This window comes from Solenopsis invicta, chromosome 3 (genome assembly GCF_016802725.1).
Source record: "Solenopsis invicta isolate M01_SB chromosome 3, UNIL_Sinv_3.0, whole genome shotgun sequence".
NCBI classification, from domain to species: domain Eukaryota; kingdom Metazoa; phylum Arthropoda; class Insecta; order Hymenoptera; family Formicidae; genus Solenopsis; species Solenopsis invicta.
Window position 1 is genome coordinate 18,699,961 of NC_052666.1, and position 22,281 is coordinate 18,722,241.

Here is a 22,281-nt window from a genome sequence, read left to right on the forward strand (position 1 = left end):
CGCGGGCCGATCGATCGACTTCCCTGACGCGGAAGGGAGATTGCGGCTAGACGAAGGAAAATAGAGTGTTTTTCTAGCTGCTCTCCCCTACACTTTTCTCCCGGTCAAAGTCACGTCCTTATAATTTCGCTGGTCGCTCTTGCAATGTTTATTTATCCGTATCTAAAACGAAATAGGACAAATCGTTGCCATACCGTTGAAGGTTAAGATTTTATTTGGAGAAGATGGACCAAGATGGACTCTCCACAACATCTCGTCAGGATGTATGTGATCCACGCACTTGTTTGACAAAAGAATCACGGGAAATCCATCTTTCTCCCCCTCGAATAGATATAGATCTTTAATGACACCTCCGAACGCGCGCGGGCAAATTAGTACAATTAATAACCAACGTCATCGACGGCGGGTAGTCCCGCCAAATTCGAATCTACATATTTCGAAAACGAGGCACATGCGTAGAATGAAAATTGACTGCCTTTATACGCATGCGCGATTAAAGGGCTCAAAGGTCGAGGACAACAAAAAAAAAGAGAACAAAAAAAGAGCTCAAAGAAAAATTTTAAGTTCAATTCATCTATAATCATTTGATAAAAATTACTCTTGGAAATTTCAGATAAATAAAGCCATTTCAATTTTTTTAAAGCCAATTAATCTGAGAACATACTATTAACAATAGCTCGATAAATAAATGTCTATGGAAAGCTATAAACGCAAAATAGTAAATAATAAATAAAATAATGATACATTTATTTTAGTAATTATTAAGATTCAATATAAGGTTTAAAAAAAAAGTATTGAAATGCTACTCGATACATGTATATGTGCTGTATGTCAGTAACAGTAAATACTTATAAAATTGTAATTATTAAAAAGGATGGAATTAGAATGGAATTAAATATAATTATAATTATAACCTTTGTATAATTATGGTACATTTTATAGTTCAGCTGATTTCAGTAGTTGCAATTTTGTACGTTACGTTACTTAAATGTTGCTTTTTGTAAAAATAAATATATAAAAATATATTTAGATACGTTCATATAAAACTAAAAAAAAATTTATATTTTTAATATATTACACATAACATACTTAAGAAATGTCTTTCTTTTTAAGATCTTTCAATAACAGCAGCAGCTTTCTTCACTTTATCAAGCGACTCAGGTGATACTTTAAACTCAGGTACACACACAAGATTTATTAGTAAATCACGAACTTCGTGGTCACATAGGCGGAATATTTCCGCAATCTGTTCGCTGGTGCAGAGTTCAATAATTTGTAGCCAGTATTTATGCAGATAATCTAAAAAGTCAGGAATCAGTTTCCCAGGATCTAATTCTTCTTGATTCTTTCTCTGGGCTTTTTCTTCTCCCTTTGATTCTGTAATCGATACACATACGTTACATGAAAAAGATGATTGTGTGTATCTGTTCATAATCTTAAGAAATCAAATTACATACCTGTTTTAAGGGAGAAAATTATCATTGCGATAATGTGATCTATTCTAGGCGAGACATTCACGTCACAACGACGAAAACTTAACAATATGCGCACGGCATCACAAATCATATTGGCGCTTAGTTGCTGGATTGGATATAAATTGTATGTCTTGTTGTATGGTTTTAATATCCTGTACATAATCTCCATCAGCTTCGAAAGCCTCTCATCGTTCTCACAATCCTCAATTTCAAGTGAGCCAGATTCCATTATGGCAATTAGTACCGCCAGCCAATGTTGGACAAATGTCAATTTGGAGTAACTCGATTTTTCCACAGGTATCACCTGCATGAACGATTCCAATAGGGCAGGAATTAAATCGTTTATTTTAAATAGTTTTTCCAAGAAATTGTTCCCATCTGGTAGACTTATTTGAGATAAAGATTCCAGCAGATTCATCGCGGCAATTAGTAAATCATCTGCAACAAAGAGTTTAATATTACACTGATTACACAAAAGGATTATCTTGTGACACATTACAGTGCATTAGTGTACCATTGGTTGAACTTCTTAACATAAAGATTATAGAATCTCCGAAAAATTTGCATTCCGTTAAATGAGTTACCCAATCTGATTCGGGATTCTGACGGATTTTACATGCAACTAATTGCAAGATCCTGATAAGTTGTAGCAGTGTTAATGAGTCGTCGGATACTAAATGGCACAGAATTTGTCTAGCTAGTTCTTGATCGCTGCCTATTATATCGACAGCTTCATTGCTACAGCATACATTTCCAATGATACCTAAGATTATTTCCTAAAAATGTATTTTTAGCTCTATGAATAGTCATAAAATTTGTTGTTAAAATGTTTCTGTAAAAAGCTAAATAAATCGTACAGTCAATCGTGGCTCATCAGAAGTCATCAATATGGTTTTCGCTATCTTAGGAAAATCATATAACATAAGATGAGATACCACTTCCCCTTCCATACTTAAATCCCACAGAGTACAGAGCTGATCTTCCAGCTCCTCTGTCCAGCCATGTTGGTCAATCTGAAACAAGTTATAGTATCTCATTTTATATGTCTTACAAATTTAACAAAGAGATCAAATTAATAAAAAACTTTTAAAAAGAATAAACTATAATACAAAAATAAATTGTATCTAACAATAAAACAAAAAGTTATATTCTGCATAATGCTGCTATTCAATCTTGACTTGCAGAACATATTAATACACAAAGAGTAATTCTTATCAAGTAAGAAATTACCTGACTCAGAGACATCAGAGTCTTGATTATCCAGCTGCTGCTGCATAGGCTATTACCCACAGCATCACCCTTCAACACTTCCAATTCCTCCTCGTTGACATCCTGTGAGTCTATCATACTAGTAGTTCTATTAGGTTACCTTCAACATTTCCACATAATTTTATTTAAAAACAAATAAATAATTTAAAACTCATTATTTGTATACGTGCGGTAAAAGCGTAAAATTTATATAAATTGTATATACAATTTGATAATTAAATTCTAGGTTAGATTTGAGGTTGGTTTTGATGTTTCTTAAATAAATTATCACTATTTGGCTAAATAAATTATCACTATTTGGCACCTCAGGATGAGATGAAATAGTCTCAAAGAATCAAAGTGTTTGTCGCATGAGGATTATCGATCTCAGAAGATTTTTAATTTGATTTGAAAACACGGAGTTTAAAGTGCACGTCAATGTATGATAAATCTGTGAGCAGTTCTTTTTACTTACACTTCCGTACACCTTCTTCGTCTGGAACGAGATAGATAATATATAATTTAAATATTGAATAGAGAAAGAACAAGAAAAATACAAATAAAACAAATATTTGAAAACCTAATCAACTTGCAAATTTCTCTGTTGCCTTAATTAAAATTGAAACAACTGTGTACGCAAAAAGTTTGATAAGTCAAAACACAAATAAAATGTGTATAATTAACAGAAATATCAAATCTGTCCAAATTATGTTTTCAAAAGATGAGGGAATTACAAATTCCTTTATCAAACTTTTTCATAATCATTTAATTCTCAAAAACTCAACATTTAATTTCACGCGCGCACGCGTCTTAACATTTTAGATTATCTTCTTATTACTTAACATCAAGTCCAGTTAGATATTAAAATTTAATTTATAGAGATATTACCGTTCAATTGCTTAGAGATAGTCATTTTTTCTGACAATTATAATAAAGTTATTTTGAATCTATAGCAATAGATATAATTGGCAAAAATACTTGTTAAAAATACAAGATGTAATTTCATATTTAAGTATCGACTATCAAAGAACACATGGTGTTAAGTTTTCGCGAGTTACAACTTCAAATATTATAATACATAATATGAATCAAACGTTGTACATTCAAACATACATAGATTTATAAAATTTATAAATGTTACATTTTTCAATGTTTCACTTTCAATTAAAAATTAATTTAACATACACACTTTTAAAACATACCTTTTACCAGAAATGTAAGCGTAACTTATAGCTTATCCATACAGATGTACATTATTATTAAAAATATATTAAGAAATGTATTTAAAATATGTTAATTATAAAACAAGTTATCTTTGTATTTTCAATTACAGCAAGTGAGTGATCACGTATTCGTGACGTTTTCACCTTCGAAGATGCACACGTGTACACGCAAAGGTAAAGAAGAGCATTGATACAGATGGTATTACAAGACATTTTGTACTATTTCCATTGGCACCTGCATAGTCTGGTCATCGACGAGAACGATATCATAATTTTCCATGAACGAGTCTAAGCTGGCCTCCACCTAAAGAACAGAATTATTACAGATTAGTCATCACGTATTAGTCATCATTATTTCAGCAGTAGTTTATAAGCTGGAGAAAACAGAAAATAGAAATATTTATTGCGTCTACAATATTATTTGATAATTATTTCATAATTATAAAACATTATTTTATGTGTGAAAAATATTTGAAATAAGTATTTTGTGTAGAAAATATATAAAAAACAAATAATATTTAACATTAATATTTCATGGCTATATAAATGTAACTCATTTTTCTATAAACATGTTTCAAAACATATTTATTATCAGTTATCTAATTTAACTAATTTTCTGTTTCTTTTTTATATAGTTTTAATATTTTCTTTTTTTCAGAAATAGAAAATAGTAAATATAAACAATAAAAAAGAGAAAACTTATTTATTCATGACATACTGGAATTGAAAATAAATATCTTATTTAAGTAAATGTAAAATATTAAACTATTTGTTTTTTCATATTTTCTACATCAAACAGTTAATTCAAACAGTATTTTTTATAGATACAGCCTTCAAGTAAATATTTGTATTAAATTTATTTCAATTTTTTTCCTTATACTTATTAACTGAGATACTTGCGTGCTCGTAAAGAAATCCAATTTTCAAAACTGCCTTAGTATCTTTTATTCCTTGTACCATATGAGCGTCGCCAATCGTGTCGCCCATCAGCAACACATTTTGTCTGTTTTGAAGTACCATCAGATGATCTTTTGCGCATTCATTCTTATTGTACGCGTGTATAAGCACGTCATTCTTAAATCCATCCAATTGATTTCCATTATACTTAAGAAAGTTGGAGATTACTTTTACATTATCAAAGAGAGCATTGTGATACTTTAATACAGCCTCCACTATGTCGCCTAAACCGGCGCTAAACACTATAATCGGCACTTTCGCATCGTACAGTTTTTCAAACAATCCTTCCGTTCCGTCGCGCAATATATTGTCAAATAATTGGACTACCTCCTCTAATTCATGAGGATTAAACTCAATCCCCTTCAATAAATTATTCGCGATGCTCATCCAATCGTGCATAGCGTCTGCCTTCTTGTTTAAAGGCACATATGGATCTATTTCTATAGGTCTGTACTTGTCATATAAAAGTTTAGCTGAATCCAGATAGTGCTGTGGCAATTGCTTGCATTTTCGGAACATACCTAAAATTAAACATTCCAATATTAAGTTATCACATAATTTGACAGAAATTAACATGAATCATGATAAACATGAGTATAAGCAAGTTTCTTAATTCATTGATTAATCAATTGCATTATACATAAATATGCAGCATTTATAGAGCAAAGTTGCAATTGCACATAATGCAACTGACCAACCAATAAATTAAAAAACTCTTCTTATGTGTAGATATTTGTATAAATTTAAACAAATCTCGATTCTGGATAAGCAGCAAACATAATAAAAATTATGGGCTTATGAAGAAAATAGTTATGATGGTAAAACTAAATGTCACCATTTTTTTACATCCAAAAAAAATCTTTGTATTAGTTGAATCCTCTAAAACTTATTAGATTTTATTCTTACATATAGTCTCAAAACAAATCCTTTGAGAGAAAAACTAAGAGAAAAATAGTTTAAGCACAATAGTCTAAGTATTTTTAAAATAAAAGTAATTTTATTTTGTATTTGGTAGTACAAATCTTGTTCTTAATATCAATTGCAATTTAATATTAATATAAGAGAGAAAAAAAAGAAAATTTCTATTCATGATATTTCTTGTAATTGATATTACAAGAAATAACATCATTTGAATAGAAATTTTCTTCCCTTTCTCTCCTTTAGTCTGCTCATCCACAAAGAAATTACTACATCTATCTTCTTGCACAACAATCATATATCTAGTTAACAAGAAACACTGCAATACACATACTATTATACCAAATCATTTAATTTGCTCAAAAATCAAAATGTTCAATGTAAACTAAATAATGCACAGTAGAACGCAGTGACACACTGTTTTTTTTTGTTATTCATATCGCATGTAAAAGGGCATTTTATTTGATAAATGCCCTTTGATAAATATAATCCTCTTAATACAAGAGCAAAATTATTTGAATAGTATCTGAAACATTTTTCACGAATAATTTTATTGGAAGAGAAATACTTTTTCTGTAGAAGTTTTTGCTTAGAATATGAGATTACAGGAAATTTCACTTTATAACTAGAATACTTTTTTGGAGACATAACAAAAAATTATCATTTGCTCACCAAAGCTGCTGAGTACATGTGTGCCATTTATGTGCTGCTTCGTAACGGTTAGGTCGAAGTCCGTGACTATCTGCACAAGTAATCGTAGATTAACCGAATGCTGAATCAAAGAGTGATCCTTATGAGGAAGGGCGGTAAACAAGAGCATGTACCTGCAGATTACTCGCACCGTCTCGCCGAATCGTATTTATCGTCTTCAGGAGAGCGACTTTGTCCTTAATGTAAACATGTCTCGACCGCAAAGCGGGAAACTGCAAACGGAGAGTACGTTTCGCAATATTGTCGAAAAGAGATCACGTCAACAATTAGCTGTTCACTCACCTTGTCGATCGTGAGCTCGTCGCACATCGTCGTCAGCGGTGTGGAATCACGAAGTTGATTCCAGAAATCCAAAGAGTGTCTAGCGAAGTCCAGCTTCCCGAAACACTCCACTCTGTTCCTCGTGTCCACAGCCAACGTGCGCTGCACGTTGCTTGAGAGTTGTTACGAGAGTCTGCCAACCAACCACAAGAAGTGCGCATGCCAAATGCACGCCGCTCGTGCACGCTAGTGTATGTACACCAAGGATCCTTGGGTGTACACCGAATGTTCGATGAGATAAGAGAGCTTTCTTCTTCCAACATGAAAGATACTTACGGAAATGTATTATTAATCTATTTTTTAATAATATTAAGATTTAATTGTCATTTTTAAATACTTTAAGATATTTATGAGGTAGGTTATTTTTAATATCATAAAAAGTAATGTAAAGAAAAATGAACTTGCTGCTACACAATTAGGTTAGAGTTCATATTTTGTTCTTGAACATTTTTAAGAAACGTGTATTTATCAAAATAATATTTTTTGCATTTATATTATAAATAATATGTTTCGAATAAGAAAAATAAGATAAACATATTGAAAAGCGTTTTAAATTACCTGGATATTAGATTATTCTTCAATTAATTTTATTTATATTGTGGCATTAATAGAATAATTAATCTTTGACATTATAGTTAAAAATTTTGTTTTAAGATTCTTAAGAGTTATTAAAAAACATGAAATGTCTTATGATATTTTTAGATCTTATTACATATACATTTATTTTAATAATTAATGATGTTTTGCTTTCTGAATTGAAAAGTTTCCAATGGAGATGGACAAAATTCCACGTGTACAACATTATTAAAATTTTGAGATCTTTGTTGTTCCAAATATCCTTTTTTTATGTTAAAAAGGGTAATTTATCTTTTTTAGGAAAAGAACTCTTATTCATTTCAAAAACAAATTATAAATATGGGTCTTAGTTTTATTTTCTTAGTTTTTACCTTATGGAATAAAAAAATAATAAAAATATATGTATATATATGTTACACATTATTGCTTTTTTAATATATGATATATTACACAAAATATTTATTTTAAATTGTATTATTTATAGATGTATCCTTTGAATAAATATTTCTGTTTCTATTTTCTATTTCAACTATTTTTCTCTGTAGTATTGATAAATTGACTGAACGGCATGTAGTGATAAATAATATTGCACATTGTTTATGTGCAAGATTGAATTACAAGTTAGATAAGATTATAAAAAACATTTATAATTTTAAAAAATTAAAAAAAGGAATGAAAGAATGAAAAGATGTTAAAATTGTAAGACTACAACTAATTTCACTTAATAAATTTGTGATAAAATAAATTTTAATTTTTAGTAGCAAGGAAACAGAACATAAAATAAGAGAATAAAATTCAAGTATGCAAATTACACAAAAAAAATAAACTGATTAAATCTTATAAGATTTGAAAAAAATAAAATGAAAGATGGAGAGTGAGGTAAAAAATTTTTACGTCTTGAAGTAACAACTTAAAATATTTAATTATGATTTTAGAAAAGGTAACAGCAATATAATTTAATGCAATGATGTAATGGAAATAAATAAAAGATGATAAACCTGTTCTCCATCACTGTACTGGAATTTTTTATCTTTGCTACTTTCTATTTTTTCTATCTTTTTCATCTATTTATCTCTTTCTTCTTTTGAAAAAAAAAATTGATGTAAAATGTTAAAAAAACTGATTATTGAATCAGTTAATGAAACATCATTAGTGATTGATACAGGAATCAGTTTATTAAAATACTTTTTCTGAAGGATTTGTGAAACTCTTTCGCTTGATGAAACAAGATGGAAATTTCCAATCCAATCCAAGGTGTAATCCAGTGATAAAAAACAGGCCCAGACGTGAGCAACATGTTATAATATTCTGTATTACAAATATTGTAGCACAGAGCATTCCAGCAATGATTTCAAATTGATTCGTGGTTTGAAAAATGACTTGATAATCATTTTAGAACCATATATTTTGACGTCATGATGACTTTTTATTCCACTTGAATGGCAATTAAAGCGGAGATAATGAATAAGCGGATAAGTTACGCAGATGAATTATTTTGAGAATTACAGTGGAATATAAATGATTTACTTAACATTGACACAATTAAATAAGAAAATGATAAGGATGATATTAAGTACCTCTTTAATTAAATCTCTTAAATTCAAATTAGTTTTTCTTCCTCCTGCTGTGTGTAATAAAGTTACACAGAAAACTACCTACATACTTCAATAATCTTCGATTTTTATCATTCATCTTCCCTTGGAAGGGACATTTTAAAATTTCTGGACTCAATATTCGAAGAATTGTCTTGTTCGACCTACAGTACACATGTAGTATAGCTAAGGTGTAGATAATTTATTATAACGTTTTAAAGACCGAATTGCAAAATCTGGCTTTTTAGAAAGTTTGGTAACTTCGTAAATCATAAAACAAAAAGTTTCATGGCAAAATATTGCTTCTAGAGATACAATTATGGATTGTTCTCATTACCTCCAATTAATTAACAGATTAAATTCATGAATTGCAAAATTTAAAACTACTCGTAGAGTAGAAAATTTAACTTTTTAAATCATTTAAATTAAAAAATCAGTTATTAAAGTGTTATTTTACATAAATTATAATTTGCAGAAATAATGGCCAAGGAAAACAAAATAATACGATCTATTTTATATCTTACAATTGGTTATTGTTAAATTTAATTGGCTGATCAAACTAATTGGAGATAATTAAATCCTATGTTTAAATATAATTAAATTTGCACCGAAGCAGATATTATCATTTAAAATACTTTTAAACAGACAAAATTTCCAATTTTTTTATAAACTTTTTTAATTCCATAGAAAATAAGCTTAAAGAAATCTAATAGCAAAGACTTTCTTTCAAAATAAAATATTATATGGTACACATATCTCCACTGTAAAAGAAGTACAGACGAATATTATCCGTCACTTTTCCAATCCTTAACGTTTATTAAGATATCCAACGAGGTGATAATTTTCTCTAACGTTCAAATGACATGGAAACGTGCATTTATTCCAATATCTGGGGCCATATTCTTGAAAACATTCGAATAACTTTCGTATACGAAAATAGCAGAATAACGAATCATTTGATGGTATTTTTCCATTGGCTATTTTGTCACTCTCGTATACGTAAGAAATTCGCATGTTTTCAAGAATAAGGCCCCACTTTTGAATCGGAAAGAAAAAAGATGCATCTTGTTACGCGCACGATTGCGCAACGATATATCGTAATCGCGAACGTAACATCTCGATCATCATATTCTCAATGCGAAGTTAGCTCAGAACAGCTCGGAAAGGTGACACGCGCTCGTGGCAGCCGGCAGCATGCGCACGCGCGCCTAACCTCTCGCGGAATGACGTCAGCGGCAAAGTTCGGCGGTGGACGGGGTAGGGGGATATATCGGACGATTTTGAACGATGGCAACCGAAGATAGCCGAGGGCTGACTACGGCTTGGTGTCAAGGAGGAGAGGAGGAGTGCTCCGAAGTTGTACACGTGTGCGCGGGCGCGCGCAAGTGTGTGTGGCTCCTTTGGCGCGGTCGTGGCGGTGCGGTAGCTGGTGTGCGGTGCTGCTGCTGCTGCTGCTGGTGCTGGTGGTGCGGACCGTGGAGCGGCCGGAACGGTCTGGCCGGAGTGTGTCAGTCGGTTGGCGAATTCTGTCGACGTTGCTCGGTGTTCACATCGCGAGTGCATGACACTGCGGCGGCGACGGCGAGGTCGATAGCGAACCGATAGCGTAAGCCGTGAGTCAGATCGGTAACCGACGAGGAGAGGGTGCGGTATCGTCGGTGGATCCTGCTGCTCCATCTCGTCGTCATCGGTGGCGGCGAATCCCTGCTGATCGCACGCTACTGGTCCATGTGCTCTGCTGACTAAAATGCTCATCAAGGAATAGTAAGTGCGGCGCGAGACACATAGAGAAGGGGGCGACGGAAGAGGGGTAAGAAGTACGGCAACGGTGACGATGATGGGGAACCGCGTGCAGTGCAAAGGGCTGTTAGGTACGCGCTGCGGCATTTTGGATTACCGAAATTCGTCTGAGTCGTCTGAGCCAGCGGGTGGCCAGCGCAGCAAAATTCAAAACCATTCGACATGGGGGAGGGAGGGACACGATGACGGCTGATCTTTAACGGCGGCTGGTGAGAAGGAGAAGGGAGAGGGTTGAAAGAGAGATGGAGCGAGAGAGAAAGAGAGAGAGAAAAAAAGAGAGAATGAGTGAGAGAGAGAAGGGGATGGTAGCTCTCTCAGCCCTTACCGCATGATTCTGGAGGTCTGCTCGCACTGCCTACACTTTCTGCACTTCTTTCTTCTCTCTCCCTCTTTTTCCTTACCGATACTCGAAGTTTAATATCGATGACTCCTGGCCAGCAACGGAAAGTGCCAGCGAGAAAAATGCAGCTTTCCGAATATTTCGGCCGATTTTAGGCTCTCTCTCTTCGGCGCCGACCCTCCGCGTACGATGCGGATCGACACACGCGTTCAGATCGAAATTTTCACAGATTTATCGATCAGTTTTGATTTCTCGATGTAATTAAGATTGGCTGGGCGATAAGTGCCTGCTTGCGGCGACGTGTGATCCCCCTCCGTCCTGCGAGTCCAAGGACACGGTTACTCTGTCCGCCTTCTTTCGCCTCTTTGCCTCCTGATATATGTAACGCTGACATAATTCGTTATTTTGTCTGTTACAGCCGCGTCACTCTGCCCCTCACAGTGGAAGAGGTATGTGTTTGATCTGGAGTGACCACCTCCGCATAATGTCCGAGATCTCTGCCTGGACGTTAGATTGCAAAAAAGACAGTTGAAATTAATCTCTTAGCCGTTGCCGTGCAATCAAGAAAATTCGCCAATCATCTAATTATCCCCCGCATGGCACATGTGCCTGTCTAAGTACTTATGTAGAGTTATCTTGCATAAACAATGATGTTTTTGTATTAAAAACTTTTTTTGTTGCACAGACACATGAGTTTCTTCATTATCAATCGTTACAGTTCAAACTATGTTTCTATCTTTCCATTATTTATTCATCTCGGGAATAATAAGATGGTGTCCAACAGATAAAATGATGTATAGTATGATTATCTTTGAAGTATCAATTCTAGAGATAGAAATATGCTCTATAATAAATTTTTAATCTTTTCTCTTTACATCTTGGATTGATCAATTGTAGTAATAAATTTAAGACTGAATAAATAATTCTAAAAAAATTGTTTAAAGCATATAAATCAATGCAAGAGGTTCGCGAATTAAATTATGTAACTTAGTCTCGGAAACTGCTGCAAATTTATGTATTTTCTTTTCTCTTTTAACAGTATCAAGTAGCTCAACTGTATTCTGTAGCAGAGGCTAGTAAAAATAATACAGGCGGCGGAGAGGGCATTGAAGTATTGAAGAATGAACCGTTTACGGATTATCCGTTACTTGGTGGAAAGTACTCATCAGGCCAATATACATATAAGATTTATCACTTAGCTAGTAAAGTGCCTACTTTCATTCGCATTTTACTGCCAAAGAACTCCCTGGAGATCCATGAAGAGGCTTGGAATGCTTATCCCTATTGTAAGACAGTTATAACTGTAAGTGTGTTGCGCATATATGTATATGTATTCACACATTACTCATTTGCTGTGACACAAAAAAAAACGACATCAAAAAACAAAAATTTCCATTTTAGACGTTGAATTTTGATGTAATGATTTGATCTACTGATTATAGAGAGATAAAAGTATCTTTGCTCTTCATTCAATGTATTCAAATTTTACCAGAATTATCTTTTCTTTGCAATTACAATTTTTGAGTAATACCATTATTGTAGCAAAAAAATAATACAAGATATTTTAAATATAAATGTATGTTAGCATAAACGTTATTTTGTTCTTTCCATAGAATCCAGGGTATATGAAGGACAATTTCATGATCATGATAGAGTCCTTTCATATTGGCGACGTCGGCAATCAGCATAACGTAAGTACTATGGAGGTCTCGACGAGTATTTTTAGTTTATTCACATGTTCTCTTTCACAAATAGGTTCACGAATTGCCACCCGACAAACTTAGGATCAGAGATGTAGTGCATATAGATATTTCCAATGATCCGGTTACTAGTGCCGATTACAAGGAGGATGAGGATCCATCTAAATTCAAGTCCCTGAAGACGGGACGGGGCCCACTTGTTGGGAAAGACTGGAAGCATAATGTTCAACCTGTGATGACGTGCTACAAGCTAGTCACTTGTGAATTCAAATGGTTCGGTCTGCAGACTCGCGTCGAAGGGTTCATTCAGAAGGCGGAGCGACGCCTGTTCACCAATTTCCATAGGCAAGTGTTCTGCTGGATAGATCGCTGGTATGGCTTAACCATGGAGGATATTAGAGCAATCGAAGACAATACGAAAGAAGAATTAGACAGGGTAAGGAACTTTCGCCTTCTTCGACATTTCTACGTTTCAAATTTATTCGATTATCTTGCTTTCCCGTTTAAGTTTCCTTACATTTACTTTTGTTAAAAATCCGAGATTTCGACCTTATGAAACGTTCTTTATATATTCAATTCCAGCAAAGACATCAAGGTGAAGTACGGGGTATGCGAGCTGATGCTGATTGAGGATTCGATAGCTTCTATTATGAACGGTTAAATCAATTTCCTTATACATGTCAACACAAATACAGACGTATACCTACAGATGTACACTCTGTTACGCTCTGTCATAGACGATTCCACAGGATTCGGACAATTTCTGGAATTTACGTGTCTAGATTCAGTGTCTATTACAAATTACTTACAATTTTAATTTATTTTACATTTACAAGCGTTTTAGATAAATGTATCTACAGTCAAAGATTATTATAATGTAGTTATTATAAAAGAAAAAAAAGAGACAAATGCAAAGAATCAGGTTCATCTGATTCTCGTGTTTAATGTATAATTATGGAAAGAATCTGGTTTTTTCGTGAAAACCATAGATAAAGAGTTATGATTACTTAACAACAGTTCGTAGTTCGATAATAATAGATATTGGAGTTCAATTAACGAAGGACAAAATGCTTGCAAAGTACATAAAGAGGAAAAAAACGAAAAAAATATGTGATTTAACATCGCGAGTTTGATCGTAGTTAAATAAGTTAAAAATCCACAGTTTAATATATTAATGTACAATTGAAAAATCTAAATGTTACATATTAATGATCTGTATTTCGAACTATTATTTCAAACCGAGAGTGTGATGTACTAGATCGTGTATTTTTCGGAAGAAAGCTCGAGAGTATTTTCTCAATTCTACGAAAGTGTATATATGATCAGAAAGCTCGATTCGAGAAAAGTTCTAAGGAACCTTAAATGTGTATCAATAGTTATTTCATGGGATCTTTGATGATCCCACGAAGCAAAGGTACTACGGTAGACTTCGACCTGTAACGTTGCTCTATTCTTTCCGTTCCGTCGTCACTGACGAACGTGAGACGCGTGTACATGTATCTATCCCCTAAAGAGTTAGGACCAAACTGATGGATTTTTTAATTATGCTGCGATGCTAACAAACGTATTAACATGTTACACTCTAAATTGTTTACCGAGGACAGGGGAGCTGGTGTATTCTATGTAAAGTGCTCACACATACACACACACACACACACAATATACATATACACACATATGTAGAAAAGCAGAGTTTAGGCTATTTCAATATTGGTGACAGCGGGTGAACGGCGAGAGAGTGCGTCATTGTACATATATATAAAAGGAAAGAGGCATACACAATGAAATTCAAGTTATATATAATGTTTCTTTGCATTCCAATGGATCTCTAAGTACAACCGACAAAGTATTCCAGGACGCTGCTCGTAACCCATTACATGCTATTACGATCATCTGTAATTTTTAAATCTTTTTTCAGCATATGATATTGTGTCGAAAAAAAAATTTTAACAAAGGATAATTATGTAACTGTCTCGTTTCTGTCGTAACAAGAACAAAAGTTGCTATACGCAAAATATCTTGATCTGTTTTAAAAAATTATTATATTAATTTTTATAAAAATCGAATTTTAGAATGAGAGTAAAGTCTTTTAATGGGTTGGGCACCAAAACCTGAAATCGTAGCAGCGTTCTCACCTAGCAATAGGCTCTCTAAATATACGATGAAAGATTGAGAAAGCAATGAAGTATAATTTAACTGTCATTTGCACAAAGTAAAAATGTATTCTTTATATTTTCTCGTTGGCAAGATATGTAGTCTAAGGTAGCTTTTATCGTTGTATTCATATACGAGCAGTGGTAGCCGCGGTGCACACGTAGTATTTGTACTCAATGCACCAGACACACGTACGAGAAACAGAGAAAACTGGGCACGTATTTATTCGCCATTTTATCGACGAGGGAAAACCGATCGAAATAAGACACATATCTGTGTCGTTCAAACAAGCTTGTAACTTTAATGGAATCCGCCTTTGTTCAACGACTACGTCGTTCGTTTTGTTAGACATGAGAGTTTCACACATGTACGCGGGGTTCGCACACTACACCTGTTATTCTAACGATAATAGTTACTTAAATAGATAGGTTCTAGCTGTTCCTAGACATACGACAAGCAGGGTAGAAAGGAGTCGTGGATAAGAGAAAAAAAAATGGTTAAGAAAAAATTTCCGTATCGCTGCCAAAAGGCTAAACAGAGTGAAATATCAGATGTGTATGTGTATATATGTATATATGCACGTGTACATGCGTTTCCTTTTCTTGCATACATACGTATATACGTACGTGTATGTGTATGTGTGTGCGCGTATGTGCGTATGTCTCTTGATCCAGTCAAATATTTAGTCAAGAGTTAATAAAACTAGAAGGCATAGCGTATGAAATTTATTTCGATTTCTCTTATATATAAAAATATAATTATATATATATATATACAAAATTTAAAATAGTTGCAATACGTACAAAATATATTTTGCTCTCTCTTTGAGTATAAAAGAAAGATACTGAACATTATCTTACGTGCGTGAGTCGAGCGATCTCAGTTGAGACCGTACTCTTTGACGAGATTCGCGGCGATCACGAGTTTCTGGATCTCCGACGTGCCTTCGTAGATCTCCGTGATACGCGCGTCCCTGTAATGACGTTCCGCCGGCATGTCCGACACGTATCCCATTCCTCCCAGAATCTGTATGCACTGATGAGCGCAGAACGTGGCAGTCTCCGATGCCGACAATTTGGCCATAGCGGCTTCCTAGAGAATAAGAGAATATCCTGATAGTACATGAAGAGAAGGCATCGAGAGTCAAATCGCAGATATACAAAAATTTAGAAATGTGCTGATCAAGGTTTTTCATACATCAAATCAAATTTTATTTTTCGTTCAAATCGAACTGCATCAACAAAATTTACTTAAATCAAATTAAATTATTGAAATGTTAATTTTTAATTAACAATTATTGTTCAGTTGAATTTTAATATAAAGATAACAAAGATTTCTATGTAAGAAGAATAACATTGATTATATGATATAAAGTCATTTTAAACGATAAGACTGTTATTATATTATCATTACAAAAGATTCATATTTAAATTTCTTAGATTAAAAATTTTCAAATAATTCTGATTCGAATCATAGAGATTCAAATCCAAATCGAATTCCATTTGTATTTGAACGATTCGCACATTTTTACAAAAATTTACTTGCATCGATATTCTTTGAACTTTCTTTAGTTTACAACTAAAAAGGATAGAAGACAGATAGATATAAGTTTGGCAAAGTGATTGCACATTGATACAAATTTGGACATCTGCGATCTGGCTCTCATTAGACCTTCTACTTGAAATCTTATACCTGAAAGAAATCTGTTCATTCTTTATGGAGATTTATCTTTTATTTAAAATTATTTTAAATTACTGATCCACTGAATCGATTAAAGCTTAAGCTATCGTGACTACTTAAAAATTTTTATGCATTAAATGGAAGCGCGAGGTTTACCTTATCCGATAAGATACAAAATGTAATAAATAGAAAAATATATATGGGATAAGATTAAAATTAAATATTATATATAAGATAAGATAAAGAATGTCGTATCCAGAGTACATATTCCAAAGTAGAATGAAGTAAAATTTAGATCTAAACGTTCATAACGCACACCTTCGTGTACGGTTTACCGCTATCCTTAAGCTGTGCCGCTCGCCACGTCAGCAGTCTCGAGCTTTCTAGTTTTAGAGCCATGTCAGCGATTTTTTGTTGGATCGTCTGCAGCTTGATAATTGACTGGCCGAAGGCTTGACGTTTATTTGCATAATCCATCGCGCAGTCCAAAGATGCTTGAGCTATACCCAACGCTTGCCCGGCAATTCCTATTCTGCCAGCGTCTACAGAGAAAATTACATGTGTTACATCCAATAACTATTACCAATTAAAATTCGCATGCAAATTGTCGCGTACCTAGAGTCATCATCGCGATCTTAAAGCCCATTCCTGGTTTGCCCAGGGTGTTGTCTTGTGGCATTTGACAGTCCTCGAAGATCAAGGAGCAAGTGCTACTGCCCCGTATACCCAATTTATCTTCTTTCTTACCTAGACTCAAGCCCGCCGTCGGACTGTCTACTAGAATCGCGCTTATACCTTTGTGCTTCTTGGATTTGTCAGTCGTAGCGAAGAGAACTATTGCACTGGCCTCAAATCCATTCGTTATCCATGATTTGGTGCCGTTAATAGTGTAAACGCTACCATTTAGCTTAGCGGTGGTGGACGCCGCACCGGCGTCAGACCCATTACCTGGTTCGCTGAGAGCAAAGCAGCCGACCTTCTCGCCACTTGTGAAGGGAACGATGTACTTTTCCTTCTGCTTGTCGGTCCCGAACGCGTCTATAGGCCCTAAGTAGAGGGAATTATTCACGCTCATTATGACTCCAGCGCTCGCGCAACCTCTCGAAATCTCCTCCATGGCTACGGCATAAGCCAGATAATCCAATCCTGTTCCACCCAGTGCTTCAGGGACGCACAGACCCATGAGACCCAGTTCACCCATCTTCTTGATTTGCTCCTTTGGAAACAGATGCTTCTTATCTGTCTCTGCTGCGATAGGCTTCAATTCCTGCTCAGCAAAGTCCCTGCAATTACAAATTTTCAATGATGATAAACTTTATTTAATCGAGTAGTAATTAGTTATATCAAGATATATAAATGTAATTTGCTGCTTGCATAATACCTGCACGTTTTGTGCAGCATCTGATGTGTCTCTGGCAGCATAGAGAGCGAGGTGATGTGTCGGCTGACATTGCTGACGGTGCATGTACCTCTCGACACATTATTCGCTGTGAAAGTAATCAACATTCAATAGATCTACATTCAGTAATATTACAATTAGGAAATATCTGACACTCACCGAGCACTCTGAAGCACTGCATTGCCATTGTCTTATGTGCTATTATTGACGTTCGACTTACGGAATCGTTATACGAACTGAACTGTCGAACTTTGACCCGAGAGCTCAATTAAATACACATACATGTACATGTACCTACGTTAAATTCTACAGAGTACTATTAATAAAACTGTCGATGTTATAATTATGCAGCGATGTTTCTGTCTGTTTACGATAGTTCGATTAAAGGCTCTGAGCTTGTAGAGTCGATCAGTCGCAGATCATTATGGAATCTACCTATCACCGGCAGGTAAAGTTAATGTTACAGAAACGAATTTAGAGGATAAAGTATCGGAGGCAACCATATATGCATCGAAGTGGGCTTCGAAATTACGAATGAGCGAACAATGCAAATAGAACTCCCGATAAACAAGGGAGATATAAATAATACATATGTCGAAAGTACAATTTATTGAGTGCATTTTAGTTAGCTTATCATTTTATACAATCCAATATGTTAATGCTAAAAAAGGATTTATATAATTACGATGCCAAAAATAACCAACTAAATTGTTTAACAATTGAAGCTCTGATAAAATAACATTTTAAAATCGGTTATCACTCATCACATAGCAATTTTCTATATTGACATCCATGCTTGTTTTTGTAAAAAAAATGTAGCTTCAGAAAAAGCAGCTTTTGAAAGGCTCTTTTTAAATAAAAACGTTTGCCCCGAAACTCGTCGGTCATCAAAGCAAGAGATGTAGATTGCAAATTCGATAAAAAATTCTGAAAATCTATCTCGGTTTTCGCGCGGTCCATGCGCCGACGGTGCCGATCAATATATCGTGAGGGCAGACACAAGCCGCGCGCATGCACGGTCGCGGTTCGATAGCGACGAGCTCGTTTCTATCCTATCGCTTGGATCCTGGAATTCTGCACTTCCAGAGAGGAGAACGCTATTCTTGCCCTTGTCGGTGGAAAAACGCAGAAATCTGTCACGATGTCGAGCAGCAAGTGCGTGAAGCAGCCGCGTAAGGCGTATACCAAGGAGCAGCATGAGATGACGCATTCCGAGAAGCTGAGGCTGATCGACGACGAGCTGAACTCCTTTTACAAGTAACAAATCACCTTCGGCACGCGTGAAACTCATTCATGGAGTCGTAGCAGATTTTTACTTTGTATACTTCCGTTGCGTTTTCATTACCTAAAAATCAAAGAAAAAAATTGCATCAGTAATGATAATCTTGAAGCTACGAGTAAGCAGAGATAATTTTGAGACATTTCTCCAAATAATTGTATTATTGATTATTTTTGCAAAAAATATATTTATAGAGAAAAATCATTAAAATTTTTCTTTATTTAAATTTATTTTAAAAAAATTCCTATAGTTACAGTAGTGATTATTTTTTTCCTTTATTGTTATTGTACCCAAAAATTTCTTCGTAGGTACTGCCAGCAGGCGGGCTTCACCGAGGAGGAAATGGACATCATTTGTCAGCCACTCGTGGCGGCGATGCGTCGGTCATGGCTGCAGCTCGTCTTTCGTGGCACCCTGGTGCTGATAGTACTGGGCACCCTGGCATGCCTCGCGGCTCAGCTGGATTTCGTTGGCACCCATTTTACCGCCCTCAGCCGTTTGTTGCTGATCAAAGTTTTACCGCTCTGGAACTGGCAGCCACTCTATTACGAAAATTGCATGATCAACAATCCTTTCTACAACGATTACACCATCACAGAGGAGGACTGCGTGGTACGCTTTAATTTTCAGAATAAAAAGAATCAATTTTTCAGACGTATATTTTACTGTATAAGATTTATACAAAGAAAATAATTGGTATCAGATCAGCGATTATTGTTTTGTAGGCAAAAATATAAAATCTTTAAAGAATATTATAATCTTAAATTTCGACAAAATATATTTTTAATTCAATATTATAACAGGCATCTGAAGATCACAATGAAAATTATTATTGAATAAAGATGAATGTATTCTTCTCGATAAAATTATACAAAATTTCCTCGTGTAGGCGTCTATTTATTTAGGATTGTTAAATTCTTTAAAGATTTGATATTTTCTTCTTTATAAGCAATAATTGTTGATTTGATACTAATTTTTTTTTATGTAAGCTCGAATAATTAACGAAAGACTTTCTTACAGACCTGCGAGGCATTAGAGACGATTGATCGTTTGTCGGATGTACGGTACCGTAATTTGGTCGACAATTATCTGAATCGCGACGCACCTGCTATCATCACCGATGCGATGGATTCATGGGCGGTCATGAATACTGATTACTTCTGGTTCGATAATATCACTCACGTAAGTAATAAACAAGTTTTGCTGTCTTATTACAATTGAACTTCTTTAGAAATCGAAAAAAAGCGAGTTTAATTGTCAAAGATTGAATTATCTTCCGAGATAAAATTGTCACAGTAAAGAATTTCTTCAGTGTGACTTCCTTGCAAAAATAAATGTTCTCATGTGAAGAAACGCTATTTTTTGTCGCAACAGCTCTACCTGGAGAACGAACGACTAATGGAGACTGTACCTTGCGCCCTGACCTCGAATCTGCGTACCGGATCATCCGATCTCGCAGCGTTTCTACGGCGCGTACACGCGCCCGAGGTGGCCAAGTGGTTCGTCCACTGGCAGAACTGCGACATCAATGCCGTGAAGGTGCTCAGAAAGTACTATCAACGGCCGTATTTCCTCTCCAGCACGGTCTCACCGGCGCATTTCAACTGGGTGCTCATGTCCTCGGATTACAACAGCCCGAGCTACAAGAAGGTCGAGCTCGACTCCGGTCTGATCGCCCTCGCTCAGCTCCGTGGTGCGACTCAGCTGCGCCTCACCCCTATAAATCCCTGCAACAGTTCGTGCCCCGAGCTGATCGCCGATTTGCACCAGGGCGAGATGCGTAAGTGCCGCGACTGAAATTGGACCGAGGTACGGAGCACCTTTAGTGGCCCGCGATAAGCCGGACTGGCTGGCGTTCTGAAAAGGCCACGCTAAAATATTTCCAGTGAGTTGTACAATTGTTGAATTACTTATATATATCTAACAATAATGTGACTAATCATTTTGTCTCTTAGTTCGACTTACTGGCTAAAAGGTGTTCCGTATTTTTGGTTTCACATGAGCGAACAGAGGGATTGGGCTATAATAAATCGAATTTCCAATTTAAAACTCGCTTATTATATTAATTATCCATTTATCGGATAATTAATCTCGCAAGGATCAATATATATGTATATATATATATATGTATATATATGTATGTATATTTCTCGGTCTAAATCTAAAACTTAGTATTGTCCGAGTGTATTGTCAATCGCTGCGAGAAGTCGATATTTCCGAATTAATTGTATCTCATGTTACACAACTCGATTCCTTGCACAAATAGAAATTCAATTTGCATTACAGTAGCCGAATATGTTCAAATTTACATGCCTCTTGGGAATCAGATAAAATAGTTATTTATTGAGTACCTATCTAGAGAGAGTGTCGATAAAATTAACAAATTCGCAAATTGCACTAAGATTTTACGACCTTGTGTATCGGACTCGCACTTTTTTTTGTTATAACAGTATCGCGACAATTCTTCGTTGATATATTATTGATAATTATTTTTGATAATTCATAATGTTGCCATTGCAGTCGTTTTCACGAACTTGATGTGGACTCTCGAGTACGCGCCGATGCGCGGTTTGGACAACATCGCCATACTCACGGAAACCGTCTGGGAGGAAGATACGTAGATCGCGTTTCGGAGAAGAAAATACCTTTTATCGCGCAAAATATCCTTAGTTCCAAAATATTCTCCGACGTGACAGCTATATATCGATTCGATATATTGTATACTCATACCCCATTATGATACCAAATAAAAATTAAACATTCTGGTTTCCGGCTGGCTCTGTTATTCTCTCTCATTTTGAGGAGTCCACTCTCAGGCTTACAATAATGTCTAAAAAAAATGAAAGTAAAGAAAAACAGCGTAGTTTAAGAGAAAACTCGAAAGACGAACCGACTGGCGGTACGATAA

The 22,281-nt window shown here is 35.0% G+C and overlaps 5 protein-coding genes and 1 long non-coding RNA gene across 7 annotated transcripts; 3 read left to right on the plus strand and 3 right to left on the minus strand.

Annotated features, from left to right (window-relative positions):
• Nucleotides 1-880: 880 nt before the first annotated feature.
• Nucleotides 881-3,191, minus strand: LOC105194542 (protein SAAL1). Its single transcript, XM_011159504.3, has 6 exons — nucleotides 3,049-3,191; nucleotides 2,706-2,844; nucleotides 2,333-2,488; nucleotides 1,990-2,251; nucleotides 1,458-1,913; nucleotides 881-1,377 (listed from the first exon to the last, which is right to left on the minus strand). The coding sequence occupies exons 2-6, from the start codon at nucleotides 2,820-2,822 to the stop codon at nucleotides 1,109-1,111; spliced, it is 1,260 nt and encodes a 419-aa protein (XP_011157806.2). The 5' UTR covers nucleotides 2,823-2,844; nucleotides 3,049-3,191; the 3' UTR covers nucleotides 881-1,108.
• On the plus strand, nucleotides 2,489-4,530 carry LOC120357088. The gene is made up of 2 exons (XR_005574287.1): nucleotides 2,489-2,809; nucleotides 4,057-4,530. It is a non-coding gene; the product is annotated as an uncharacterized LOC120357088 (long non-coding RNA).
• On the minus strand, nucleotides 3,473-7,313 carry LOC105194541 (7-methylguanosine phosphate-specific 5'-nucleotidase). Its single transcript, XM_011159502.3, has 5 exons — nucleotides 6,815-7,313; nucleotides 6,646-6,744; nucleotides 6,494-6,563; nucleotides 4,847-5,424; nucleotides 3,473-4,250 (listed from the first exon to the last, which is right to left on the minus strand). Exons 1-5 carry the CDS (start codon nucleotides 6,839-6,841, stop codon nucleotides 4,149-4,151), a joined length of 876 nt encoding a protein of 291 aa, XP_011157804.1. The 5' UTR covers nucleotides 6,842-7,313; the 3' UTR covers nucleotides 3,473-4,148.
• Nucleotides 7,314-10,373: 3,060 nt separating this feature from the next.
• On the plus strand, nucleotides 10,374-15,042 carry LOC105194540 (phosphatidylinositol transfer protein alpha isoform). Its single transcript, XM_011159501.3, has 6 exons — nucleotides 10,374-10,785; nucleotides 11,580-11,610; nucleotides 12,201-12,464; nucleotides 12,775-12,852; nucleotides 12,917-13,297; nucleotides 13,444-15,042. The coding sequence occupies exons 1-6, from the start codon at nucleotides 10,769-10,771 to the stop codon at nucleotides 13,489-13,491; spliced, it is 819 nt and encodes a 272-aa protein (XP_011157803.1). The 5' UTR covers nucleotides 10,374-10,768; the 3' UTR covers nucleotides 13,492-15,042.
• A 683-nt stretch (nucleotides 15,043-15,725) lies between these two features.
• Nucleotides 15,726-18,502, minus strand: LOC105194539 (short-chain specific acyl-CoA dehydrogenase, mitochondrial). The gene is made up of 5 exons (XM_011159500.3): nucleotides 18,254-18,502; nucleotides 18,077-18,182; nucleotides 17,311-17,978; nucleotides 17,014-17,237; nucleotides 15,726-16,107 (listed from the first exon to the last, which is right to left on the minus strand). Exons 1-5 carry the CDS (start codon nucleotides 18,279-18,281, stop codon nucleotides 15,895-15,897), a joined length of 1,239 nt encoding a protein of 412 aa, XP_011157802.1. The 5' UTR covers nucleotides 18,282-18,502; the 3' UTR covers nucleotides 15,726-15,894.
• A 552-nt stretch (nucleotides 18,503-19,054) lies between these two features.
• Nucleotides 19,055-22,143, plus strand: LOC105194538. 2 transcript variants are annotated; one of them, XR_850649.3, is made up of 5 exons: nucleotides 19,055-19,351; nucleotides 19,682-19,985; nucleotides 20,394-20,555; nucleotides 20,748-21,258; nucleotides 21,894-22,141. XR_850649.3 is itself a non-coding variant. In XM_011159498.3 (5 exons), the coding sequence occupies exons 1-5, from the start codon at nucleotides 19,236-19,238 to the stop codon at nucleotides 21,992-21,994; spliced, it is 1,089 nt and encodes a 362-aa protein (XP_011157800.1). In that variant the 5' UTR covers nucleotides 19,070-19,235; the 3' UTR covers nucleotides 21,995-22,143. The 2 variants fall into 2 exon arrangements, 1 of the variants encoding a protein (XP_011157800.1); XM_011159498.3 differs by having other exon boundaries at nucleotides 19,070-19,351; nucleotides 20,748-21,153; nucleotides 21,894-22,143.
• Nucleotides 22,144-22,281: the final 138 nt, after the last annotated feature.

Bases quoted from the DNA above. Each gene is read 5' to 3' on its own strand.
- LOC105194542 (XM_011159504.3), bottom strand. From the start codon at position 2,822: ATGATAGACTCACAGGATGTCAACGAGGAGGAATTGGAAGTGTTGAAG. The intron at 2,252-2,332 runs GTACGATTTATT...ATACATTTTTAG, and splicing joins CTGATGAGCCACGATTGACT to GAAATAATCTTAGGTATCAT. The intron at 1,914-1,989 runs GTACACTAATGC...TCTTTGTTGCAG, and splicing joins GTTAAGAAGTTCAACCAATG to ATGATTTACTAATTGCCGCG.
- LOC105194541 (XM_011159502.3), bottom strand. From the start codon at position 6,841: ATGTGCGACGAGCTCACGATCGACAAG. The intron at 6,564-6,645 runs GTACATGCTCTT...TTACTTGTGCAG, and splicing joins ACGGTGCGAGTAATCTGCAG to ATAGTCACGGACTTCGACCT. The intron at 4,251-4,846 runs GCAAGTATCTCA...TCTGTTCTTTAG, and splicing joins TTGGATTTCTTTACGAGCAC to GTGGAGGCCAGCTTAGACTC.
- LOC105194540 (XM_011159501.3), top strand. The intron at 12,853-12,916 runs GTAAGTACTATG...TTTCACAAATAG, and splicing joins ACGTCGGCAATCAGCATAAC to GTTCACGAATTGCCACCCGA. The intron at 13,298-13,443 runs GTAAGGAACTTT...ATTCAATTCCAG, and splicing joins CGAAAGAAGAATTAGACAGG to CAAAGACATCAAGGTGAAGT.
- LOC105194539 (XM_011159500.3), bottom strand. From the start codon at position 18,281: ATGGCAATGCAGTGCTTCAGAGTGCTCG. The intron at 18,183-18,253 runs GTGAGTGTCAGA...TTACTTTCACAG, and splicing joins GCAGTGCTTCAGAGTGCTCG to CGAATAATGTGTCGAGAGGT. The intron at 17,238-17,310 runs GTACGCGACAAT...TTTTCTCTGTAG, and splicing joins GATCGCGATGATGACTCTAG to ACGCTGGCAGAATAGGAATT.
- LOC105194538 (XM_011159498.3), top strand. From the start codon at position 19,236: ATGTCGAGCAGCAAGTGCGTGAAGCAGCCGCGTAAGGCGTATACCAAG. The intron at 20,556-20,747 runs GTAAGTAATAAA...TTGTCGCAACAG, and splicing joins GGTTCGATAATATCACTCAC to CTCTACCTGGAGAACGAACG. The intron at 21,154-21,893 runs GTAAGTGCCGCG...TTGCCATTGCAG, and splicing joins TTTGCACCAGGGCGAGATGC to TCGTTTTCACGAACTTGATG.